Genomic DNA, 12,011 nt, shown 5'->3' with positions numbered 1-12,011 from the left:
CAGAGGAGTGAAATGGTTTTCATGCATGTATAGCAGCAGCTTCCTCTCCAGCACACAATACAAAATTATGTAGATCTTCCAAAACTCAGATTTATATTTTGTGCATTTATGAATGAAGCTGATTTTCACACAGGAAAAGCTGTTTGACCAATTGTTTTGTTTTGTTTTTCTGTATAGGCCCATTCCTGATGACTTTTCTTGGGTTTTTTTGGTTTTTTTTGTTTTTTTTTGTTTTTTTGTTTGCTAATTTTATCTTTCAGTTTTGGACGTCAATCAGTTTCTAACCTCATCATTTTTATGCCAAATTTACCATGTTAACCAAAATGCCAAATAATTTCCAAATCAAGGGCTTGTTTGGATATAGCCTTGGCTCTTGTCAAAGTAGTTTTCTTTTGCTTCTCTGCACAACAATATTTTTCTTCAGTTTTAACCCATGCCAGCAAAAACCACATGCATTTGTGAAGCCAGGTTTCAGCAGTACAAGTGATGGCCATGCCCACATCCTGCTTTTTCCCTTCTGCTGAGTTATGTTCAATGGCCTGTAGATAACGAAACAAGGCACGAGGCTGGAGCAAATCCTGCAGCACCTCTCTGGATGAATTATTAACAGGGAGGGTTCATTCTTCCCTCACTGCTTCTGCTCTTGCACCAGGGTGATGCCATTTGTTCTGGTGGAAGCATTCTTGTTTTGCACAGAGAAAAGTGAGAGGAAGACCTGGATACATAAAGGCAGGTCACTATCATAAATTCATATTAAAAGTTGCACATCTTGCCATGGAAAGGGAGGAATTTCTGCTGCACTCTGCAACAGCAGCGCATATATCCATGGGTAAGAAAAGGTTTCATACTTGTTGGTTGCTATCAATACCTTGTACACCTTCCAGGTGACTTCTTTAGGGACATCTAGAAACTGAGCCCCCCTCTGCCCTAACTCACAGTGATGCAATCTATAACCTGTGTTTGGTCTCCAGCTCCCCTGATCTCACAGGCCACCTCCTCAACCAAAGCTGATTCAGATTTTTAATCCAGAAATAGACTTGCATGATGAGTTAATCCTCCCTTTGCTCTGACAGACTCCCCACAGTGATTTCAGGCCCAGACTATAACTCCCAGTGAAGCTCAGGCACAGCTTTTGCAAAGACATCTAATTTTCAGTGTCATGATGTCAAATAATGGAGGAAAAAATGTATTATTAGATAATCTGTTCCTGGTGCCCTTTGTCCTCAGTTTTAGAAACAGTTGCTGCATTTTTGGGTGGAATTTGTTGAACTTGAGGCATCTGCTCTTAGATGTCTTCTCCTATCATTCCCATCTTCACTGGGGGGTGTTAACATTGCACATTGCTCTGGGTAATTAAAAAATCAGAGCTTCCTTGTAGCTGTCATGTTTCTTTCAGATTTTTAATCACACTCGTATTTCCCTGCAGAGACTTTCCCATTTTTAATTCCCCCTTTCCAGCACTTTCATGGAATTCCAGTGTTGAAGCACTGCAACTCTCCCTCTGTTTCCTGAGGGGTTATTCCCAGGGTTATTCCCCTGCATATTCAGGGATTCTAACATCACCTCATTGGTCAGACTGGCCCCAAAGCCTGTGTCCTGCTGAACAGTCATCCTGGTCCCTGTGTCCTTCTCAGCCGCTGTTTTCCAAGAAACATCCCCCACAGTGACCTACATTCCTCCTCCTGATGTAGCCAATGTATATGGGTTTATTAAAATGTGTGCTGTACAACAGATCCATTTTTCACTGTGATCCAGATCAGCCAGCATAATTCCCTTATCTGTAATTTCCCTTACATTGATTCTGAGTGCTGTCAGCAAATATTTTCTATTTTCTTCCAGATGCTGTTAAAGTACAGATTAAAGACAGTTCTCATTTTGAACAATCCCTCACCCTGAGATGCTCATTACCAAATTTACAGTGTGGTCACTGTTTACAATTACTTTTTGAGATCCATCACCCATTTTAAGATGTGTTTACTTGTCTTGGTACAAAGCTCGTGTTTGCATCACAGTATCTCATGGTATCAGATTCCTCTCTGAAATCCAAGGATTCTGTATCAGCACAGTTACTGTCATCAGCATAATTTGTAATCAAATCAAAGTCCCATATCAGTTTTACAAGAACTATTCCCATGAAATCATGCTAACTAGCATTAATTATGCTGTTTCTTTCCTGCATGCATCTTGTAGCAGTCTCACCATGACTTCGCCCAGGATCTTTTTCACATTAAATGGTCTCTCATCATCCCCCTCATCCTTCTAAAATACTGCCTGCAATACTGTAAATACATCCTTCTAAAATAACCTCCCTTGCAGGGAAGTGCCACCTCTGAAACAATTCCCTGATGGACAGCAAATGGGGAGAATGAGAGATGTCATTATTTGGGACAGGCAGATCTAAGGTACTTTATTCTGGGCTCATGAGTGTAAAGCCTCTGCCAGGTGGGATCCTGGTCTTTCTGGGGTCTTTTTCTGAGGACTGAGGGGCAGGATGGCACCAGTTCATCCTTATTTTCCAGACCTCTCATGGCACGGGAGCTGCTGAGGCTTGTGTCAAACTTTCAGAGCTCCCAGACTGTTTTAGGTTAGGGAGAGAATTGAGGTCTGATGGCAGCAAGTCCTCTTGGCCACCCAAGAGCTCCTCTGTGCCTTTGTCTCATGGAAAGTTGCCTCCAAAATTTAGGCACAACATGGATGAAATAAGTCTCTTACTGCACTAAATGAGAACTTTCTTGCTCCTGTTCTAGCCCTGCAGAGATGTTTCAGTTATTCAAGAAAGAGGCATTATAATAGAACAAACTATTATTATTTTCTCACTGTCACTGTTTGCTTCTCAACATTATCATTATTTAATCCATCCCTGTGCTGGCAATCTTCCTGTGCATTTTGGAGCATATGAACTCCTAATAATGAAAGGTCTAACTGTCCCTAGTCTTGTTAAGTGTTGTTAGACAAACTAAAACTAAAATGATTTGCTTTTCCAATAGCACGTATTCTCAATTATACTTTATCATGGTTTACAAGCTAATTCACCACCTCTGATAGCTCAGAATGACTGAATATATTTCAACTGCAGCTATAGTACAGGAAAGAAAAGGGGATATTGAGTCGGGGAAGGAAATTTGCTGGGCTGATCTACGTTAAGATCTTCACCAAGCCAGCCTCTTGCTATTCTCAGAGAAAAATGAGGAGTTTTTCATGTTAGATTTTTCTCTATTCTACTAATGCTTTTCTGATGTTTTTGGCTCATTTCCCCACTGCTATTCAGGTTTGAATCCAATTTAGTTAAACTGATGTGAAATCATGAGCAAACAATTGTCTGTCAGCTTAGAACACACTGAGTTTTGCTTGGGCTTGTAAATCCACCAGTAAAAGCTAAGCCTTCATAAGCCAGGTCTGAACTGATTTGTGAGAATCTGTGCCCAAATCACTCTGGTAGTTAAACTCCTGCTTTTGCTAATACTGAATGCTGAAATAGTTCCATCTGTGAATGTTTATTAAAGACTCAGAGTAAAGTCATCAAATGATAGGAGGGAGAGCTTTAATTATTGTCAGTAGTGCAACCTCACTTTGAGCCTTTGCACTTTGGTTTTGTGTTATTTGGTCAATTACCTGCAAAATATTGCCTGACTGCTGGAAAGATTGTGATGACCAAAGCAATTCAGGTTTGGGTGCCTGCATAAACAGAGCCTTTTGAATCTTTTTGCCTTAGTACCAACACAGAAGTGGTCTGCAATACTGGCCTATTCTTCATCCACAAAAATAATATGATTTAGTTAATCAAAAAATCTTTGGAACAAAGTGTTATACTGCCAAACAGTATAACACTGGTCATCCAGTGAAGGGGAAAAGAATGGATGTGGGGTTTTCCTGCACTGCTGTATGGTGATATTTCCTGGCTCATCTCAGTTTTTAGGTTCTCCAGCCTTCAGTCTCTTGCTGTGAGAGCATTGCAATGAGAATAATTCATTGCTGGGAGATCAGTGCATGAAATGCACTTTTAGTCACTGATGATTCAGACCTAAATTTTGTCTGCAGGAAAGCTTTACCCTGAATATACATCACTGTGAAATATGTAGCATTTTCCCTGGCCTAGCAGAGAGATTTGGGATCACTGATATAATTTGACACAGAATTTTGTCACAGATTTGCTTTACCTTGCTATGCAATCTGCAAGGTTAGCAGTAAGAACACAGCTGTCACCACCTGCAAGTCATGCATGGTGTGAGGAATTAAATAAAGTGCTTATCTAAACAATAATTGATTCTTGTTAGCAGGTAGGCTTAACAAATAAACAGGTATGCTGTGGGAATATAGCCAAGGTGGCAAAGGAATGTAGAAAAGAAAGAGATGGATGCACAAGATGGAGCAACAAGCACAAGCTGTATGATTTTAATGTTAATCCCAACATTCCTCATTAAAACTGCAATCTGTTCAAAGGAAAAGAAAATCGTTCATTCATTTGCTTTCCCTATCTTTAGCATTTCTAATTTTTGCTTTAATCATTAGTGAAAATGTCCTTAAGAACTTTCTAATCACTCTCATTTTAACACGAGTCAAAACAGGGAGCAAACTTTAACTTGGCTGCTCCCCTGATACACCTTATAAAGGAGAGGTAGCTGATAACCAGGTGCTTCCTCATCCAAAAATTGCCTTTTTTAAGGTGTAGTGTGACAAGTTAGGCACTAGGATTAGTTTATCACTAAATCACTAAATCTACCCAAGGATAAAGATGCAATGATACAACCAAGACCCAGGAGGGATTTCTTTGCTGCTGTGACAAAGCACTGTCACTCATTTGCTTTGGCTGACAAAGCCTCGTGCAGCAATCCCCTGTTACACTTTGATCCACACCAAGGTGAGCATTTCTAATTTTTGCTTTCATTATTAGTGAAAACGTCCTTAATAGCTTTCTAATACCTCTCATTTTAACACGTGTCAAAACAGGGTGCAAACTTTAGCTTGGCTGCTTCCCTGATACACCTTACAATGGAGAGGTAGTTGATAACCAAATGTTTCCTCAAACAAAAAGCTGGGTTTTTTTTAAGGTGTAGTGTGACAAGTTAGGCAGCAGGATTAGTTTATCACTACATCCACCCAAGGATAAAGATGCAATGATACAACCAAGACCAAGGAGGGATTTCTTTGTTGCTGTGACAAAGCACTGTCACTCATTTGCTTTGGCTGACAAAACTATGTACAGCAATCCCCTGATACACTTAGATCCACACCAAGGTGAGCATTTCTAAGTTTTGCTTTCATTATTAGTGAAAACATCCTTAAGGACTTTCTAATCGTTCTCATTTTAACACATGTCAAAACAGGGAGCAAACTTTAGCTTGGCTGCTCCACTGATACACCTTATAATGGAGAGGTTGTTGATAACAAAATGCTTCCTCACCCAAAAATATGTTTTTTTAAGGTGTAGTATCACATGTTAGGCACCAGGATTAGTTTATCACTAAATCTACCCGAGGATAAAGATGCAATGATACAACCAAGACCCAGGAGGGATTTCTTTGTTGCTGTTAAAGCACTGTCACTCATTTGCTTTGGCTGGCAAAGCCACGTGCAGAAATCCCCTGTTACACTGTGTTTGTTGCACACCAAGGTGAGCTCTAAAGGGATGCTTTGTGTCCTCTTACCCTCATCCCCTCAAAGCGTGACAGGGCTCTCAGGGGCCGCAGGGCACGCAGCGTCCGCAGGGATTTGATGGGACCCATCTCGGAGTATCCAAGAGTGCTGGCAACCAGGCTGATTAAAGAGACCTGGATGGAGACAAAAAAAAGTGGAAATTCAACCTGTTAGAACGCTCCTGGCATTTTCCTGTCGCCACATTTCTCTTCCCAGAGAAAAGCAAGGCACAGTTCTTCCCAAGAATATTTCTGGGTTTCGCATTTTCTGAACCTCAGAGAAAGGAAAAACACAATTCTTATCATTTGCTGTGCCTGTGTTTGTGCAAAAGTAGAATGCAATATGGAGATTGTTTACCCAGAGTGATGGTGTTTTGTTTCCTTGGCCTGTCAGGGCCAGGTGTGTGTGTGTGTGTGTTAGGACTGTCAGTGACAGTCATGAGATTCTGTGCAGGGTGTGCAGAGTGGAGTGCTTGGCAGATTCAGTGTAGAAGTAACATAATATAGTGTAATATAATATAGAATAATATAGTATAATAAAGTAATTAATTAGCCTTCTGATAAGATGGAGTCAGATGCATCATTCTCTCCCCCATGTCTGGGGTGAAAATATCCACTATATTTTCCTTCTCTTCTGGCTTTCCTCCCTGGAAAGAAACAGCTGGTTAGTGGGACAGTGGGAAAAAAAATCTTAAATGGGAGCCATTAAGATCCAAACAGAAGAAAGGATGATCCTTCACAAAGTGGATGAGAAAAAGATCACCATAACAGACCCACCACTCTGTGCTGTTTTCTGTGCACTCCCTGAGACGTGTGTAAGTTACACTACCCAAAAATGAGCCAGGTAAGTGTTACAATTGAGAGCTTTCTGGGAAAAAAAAAAAAAAAAAAAAAGCATATCTAACACTTTCCAGCAGAGAGAAAGAATTTTGGTATTTACATTTAATCACTAGTCTTCACTTCTAACTAAGTGATTAGAAAGAAATTTTCTACATTGCTGGTAGACATGACTATACCACAGACCTTAAAAGAATGATGTGCATGGCTCTTCCATTCTGCTCATACTCACTTTTTCTGGTTTCTGCAGAGTGTCTAAAGGAGATGGAAATTTGACAGGTGCTCAGTGTTGAGGTTCACACCTTTCCAAGACTATTTATTTGAAATGAACTTCCTGAATCTGGGAGCAGCACAGAGGGGTTCCCATGCTCTTCACATTCTCAGAGCTTTTGTAATGCCCTAGTTGGTCCAAAATGTGGGTGGTATCAGGCACAGGCTTGGATTCTGAATGAACTGAGTGGCAGTGGAGATTGTGAACATATGGAGCAGTAGGGTTCTGCATGCTCAAATCAGTGTTCACAGCCTGAAATCTTACTGAGCAAAGAGTGAAAACAAAAAGAGCTCTCCAACACTGAAGGTATCATGCCAATTTGCATGTATTAAAAAAACCCAAAATAACAAACAAAACCAGAATCAATCACCACAATTTAAAACATTATCTTTTTAGAAGGATAAACCTGTGTATATTACTTATCTTCCTTTTAATTTATTTATTTTTCTTACTTACTATTCTCACAGCCCTGGTTTTCACAGTATTGGATATCTCATACCAATGGGAGTGTGCAAAACTCATCTGTGAGTAGTGGGTGCTGTTGCCATTTTCAAGACAGCAGCTAAGCCTAAAAGTAGGGATTCTTCCACATTATAAAAAAATTGCTGCTAGGAAACTCCAGCACCTCCTTGAACACTGACAGCTCTGGAAGGAAACCTTCCTTTTAATTTTAGAATGGGATAATTTTTACTCTGAAGCCCACTGCTGCTGACCAGCCCAGCATCACCCACAAGGTGATGGGATAAATCAGGGCAAGACCTGGCCCTTAAATCCCAAGACAGTGGGAGCATCCTTTCTCCTGAATGTGCATTTATTTACATACCAGTGCTGTCTGCACAGCTAAGCACTTTGTAAAAACTCGCTCCATTTGTTAAATTATTTACCTGCTGATGGCTTCATTGTGTCATGTGGGGGACTAAGGGCAGGAGGTCTCAGAGAAACCAAACCTGGGCTGGGGTTTGTGCCAGGGTAAGCCAGATGGCTGAGTGGCACAGAGGCTGGCTGCCACCCTGTCACTTGTCCCTCCTTAACAAGGTGTGACACAGACTCACCTCCTGTGTGCAGCTGGGGCAGAGCAAAGGGCCAAACAAACCCTTCTGCCTTTTGGTGCTGAGTGCCCTGTGAGAGCATCACACTAGACAGGCAGACTGGGCTCAGCGTCTGATGTCCTGGGCCTCACAGACACTGAGGAGGCAAAAATCACCAGCAATCCTTGGGTTCCATCCCTGGGACAGCAGGTCTGAACCTGTGACTTGAGCATGAAGCCTAAGTCATTTTAGAGTAAGCAATGCCACAGGTTTGACATGCTCCTTCCACCTGGAGGAGTGATGGGATTCCAATGCTGCTCACCCAAAGCTCACAGCTGAAGAAGAAAATCTGGGTTTAACTTAAAAACCACCTTCAGTTCACTAATGCACCCATTTTCTGCCTTCCCTGTTTCTCACCAGCCTGGTTTACATCCTGTACTCTTTAGCTGCATAAACACAGAGTTCAAATCCTCCTTTTATTAACTCTTCCCACTAATTTAATGTTGCCTAAATAATGGTAAAGGGCTGAGGATTTGTCTAACAGCAGTTAGCAAATGTGCACCATAGCTATATACTAAAGCCATTCAATTAAGTCATCTTAAAATCTACAAATTAACAGGCATGAAGGAGAATACATGATAGGAGAAGCACTGTGGCACATATTTTTGGCTTTGGTGGAAAGTTTAGTGCAGAAAACAGCCTTAACCTCACAAAGGCATGGATTTTTCTGTCCAGAAAGGCTGAAGATATGAGAAAAGCTCAATGATTTTATGCTCAGAGACAGAAACCAAAACCCATACACTCACACACCAAGGGAAGCTCACTAATATATAAAATTGATCCATAAAACGAATGTAGATATTTAAATAAAAATTAATCAAATACAGGCTACCCAACACCGTTCTTTGCTAGTTTCACCCATGATGACTGAAAATCAAATCTTATCAGGGTTTTCAAACTGCTTTGGTTGGAGCATCTGCACAATTCCTCCTTCATCCTGGATTTGTGTCCCATAGCTGCCCTTTCTGCCAAGGCAGAAGCTTTTTGGTTCAAATCCTTTGGATCTGAGCGAGTTCTCATTTCCTTTGGAGTGAATCTGAGAGGGTTCTTCTGAGAGCCACCAATGTCACCCTGAAACACATCACAGGTGGTGCTGCCCTCCTGACACAGATTTACACATCATTAGATATCTCTGCAGAGGATTAGGTCACGAAGCTGTGTGATATTTGGCAATGATTTACAAGGCTGGAGTCAGAACAGAGTTGGGGACAACTTGTTTAAATGCTTGGATGTTGGTTTTGAAGGTATCCCTGTCAAGTTTTATTTATAGGAGAATTACCAATGCAGGGACTTGGCCATTTGGACTTGATTAAAAGTGACCCAGAAGGTTATTTTTAGGAAAAAAATCAAGCAGTTTTCAAAATTGGTGCTGACTGCCCCACATAATCACAACAAAAGGTGAAGTCAGCTATTTCTGTTATTTATTTTTTTTTTTTTACTGTTGCAAGGCTATGCAGCCCAGAGCTGCTCTAAAGTTCTGCTTTGTGCTATGCTCAGAATCAAAAAATGTGCTGGCACCCAGAAAACACCTCTAGGGTCAATGTAAGCTCCGGATTCAGAATAAGTCACACACACATTTCTAAGCTTTTCAGTATCTGTTTGCAAAGGGTTTTGTAGGTTTTTTGTGAAATCCTAGCCCTGAAGCAGCACTGTAATGTGGTGGAGACAGTGAATCCTAAGGATTCACTCTTGCTTGGAACCATTTCCCATAAAACACCCAATTTGCTGCTGACCTTGAGCTTTCACCTCAACTTCACCTTTTTCACAGCAGGTTACAGGTAAGCTGTGGAATCCCTCATCCTCCTGTGCACTTCTTCTGAGCCAAGCAGATTTATCACAGCTCCCATTTCCCTCCAGCATTTCCTGGAGGTCTTTCCAGAGCTTGCTATGTCTTACTAAAACTTTCACAGCTTTCCATTTAACTTAATTAGGGAATGTTTTCCCTGTGTTGGGTCTAGACTGTTCCTGATCCCCTTGGCTGGCTGCTCATTTGGTGTCCCTGAAGTCTCCAGCAGAATATTTGAGCTGTCACTGGAATTTTCTGCCTAACTTTAAGTCCAGTGCACGACCTGGCCAGCACTGAGGGTTCCTGAGGGGGAGAGAGGTGCTCATAAATCAGAGTGTGTAATGCTGCCTCCCCAGGGCTCAGCCTGTGGCACACGGGTCTCACTAACCCCATGGACTAGGATGTCATTCGATTCATTTCCTACGTTAACTCTTCCTTTTTCCATTCCCTGCATCATCTCAGCACAGCCAACAGCGCAGCCTCAGTGCTGTCAGACACTCCCCAAAATTTATTAGAGCCCAAAAGAGTGGAAATCCTGCAGGAGTCAGCATTTACTGCCCAGCAAAATGGCAGAGTTTCCCAGCAAAGCTCAGGCTCCTGGCAAAGCCTTGTGGATCCTACCTAAACAATTCATATTCTTGCTATCACAGACAGGCAGAGAGGGTGGAGCTGTCTCTGATCCTGGAATTCAGGGAAGATTTTTGCCCCTGTTCCCAACTTTCTTTGCCCAGAGATAGTTTTATCTTTGGATCTATAAGAGTATTGTGTCACTAAATGTCGCAGACATCTTTTATGGAAAATCCTTTCCTTAGGATCTTTCCTTGTGAGAAGCTGAAAGGCCTCAGGAACAAAATGTAAACATTGATTTTCTGCTGCTGTGGAATGCAACAGGTGCATCTGTGATTGGCCTCATGTTGGATGTTTCTAATTAATGGCCAATCACAGTCAGCTGGCTCGGACACAGAGTACAAGCCACAAGCCTTTGTTATCATTCTTTGCTATTCTATTCTTAGCTAGCCTTCTGAGGAAATCCTTTCTTCTATTCTTTTAGTATAGTTTTAATGTAATATAGATCATAAAATAATAAATCAGCCTTCTGAAACATGGAGTCAGATCCTCATCTCTTCCCTCATCCTGAGACCCCTGTGAACTCGGTCACAAATAAATATAGATCTGTATCTCTATATTCTCACATATTTCTACATTTCCACATTATTTCTATATTCCCCCAAATTTCTATATCCCCACATATATCCACACACAAGTTTATCTATATAAATTTTACAATAATTTCTATGACAGATGCCTGGCGCTGGGGGAAAGGAGAGATTAATGAACCCCCACAGCTTTTATGGTTGCCATTTTCAGTCTCATGATCAAGGGAAAAATGAGAGTTTTTGATTCTGATGCACTGGGCACTGGAAATACCAGCCCTGGGGGTGAATAAACCTGTGGCTGGTATTTTGAAAGCAAATCTCCTGGTATCTATATGCCTTGGTGGCATTAGCTGGGGTCTGGAGTGTCCCACTGTATGACATTCATATCTGTTTCCAGGCAAAATCAAGTAGAATCAATGAATTTAGAGGGCTAGAACACAGGGAAGGATCTCTGATGAAAGGTTAGCCTCACTGATAGCTGTATAAATTATATAAATACACACATAATGTAACTCTAATGAGAGTAATTTCTGAATGTCTTAATAATTTTGACAATCCACTTCAAAGTCTTGTCTAGGAAGCAGAACATTTTTCCAGTAATTTCCAATTTCTTGTCACAATTTCACTATTTTGCAGAATTTCTGTCATTCTTACGGTAAGAAATGTGACTTGTGTATGTGTCCAGGTGGTTCTGGAGTAGTGTGAAATTCCCAGTGTGCTCATGCTGGTCTCACAGTCATTCACCAGTTACAGATGAGCAGCATTGTCTGACTATTTAAATTATTCACCATGAACACACAGAGATAAAACTCCACAATAATTTTATGTGCCTTCATTATCTAACAGTGACCTGAGCAATCAGAGTTGTAAACCAATGTAAACCCAGTAAAGCCACCCGAACAGAATTTTAAGGTGGCAGAAAAACAATTACAAAGTAGGGAGTGTGATAATGCAGCACAAGGAGGGGAAAAAATCCTTTAATTAGAAGATCATAGAGGGTTTTGTTTTGGTTTTTTTTTTTTTTTTTTTTTTTTTTCCCAAGGATTGATTGCATTTAGAACAGCAGAGGGTTCCTCCCTACATGAACACATTTTAATATCATATTAGCAGCCTCCACATCCATGGGGTTTGACAGGGAGTCAAGGGCACAGAGTTTGGGAAAAGTGCTTCACCCAGGGCTGGCGAGGTTCCTACAGCAAGGAAAAACTGGAATAAACTGTTTGAGCTGCAATAAAGGCT

General features: G+C 41.1%; 1 protein-coding gene across 4 annotated transcripts in view; it reads right to left on the bottom strand.

Moving 5' to 3' along the window:
• Positions 1-12,011, bottom strand: part of LOC134430394 (sodium channel protein type 5 subunit alpha-like) — a 218,808-nt gene that overhangs the window by 18,131 nt on the left and 188,666 nt on the right. For all 4 annotated transcript variants that reach the window (XM_063178066.1, XM_063178152.1, XM_063178232.1 and 1 more), the window contains one exon: positions 5,646-5,768. In XM_063178066.1, the coding sequence (XP_063034136.1) occupies positions 5,646-5,768 (123 nt within the window). The remainder of the gene's footprint in view (positions 1-5,645; positions 5,769-12,011) is intronic.

Source organism: Melospiza melodia, chromosome 1 (genome assembly GCF_035770615.1).
Source record: "Melospiza melodia melodia isolate bMelMel2 chromosome 1, bMelMel2.pri, whole genome shotgun sequence".
Lineage (NCBI taxonomy): Eukaryota > Metazoa > Chordata > Aves > Passeriformes > Passerellidae > Melospiza > Melospiza melodia.
This window is presented reverse-complemented; position numbering and strand designations above follow the sequence as displayed.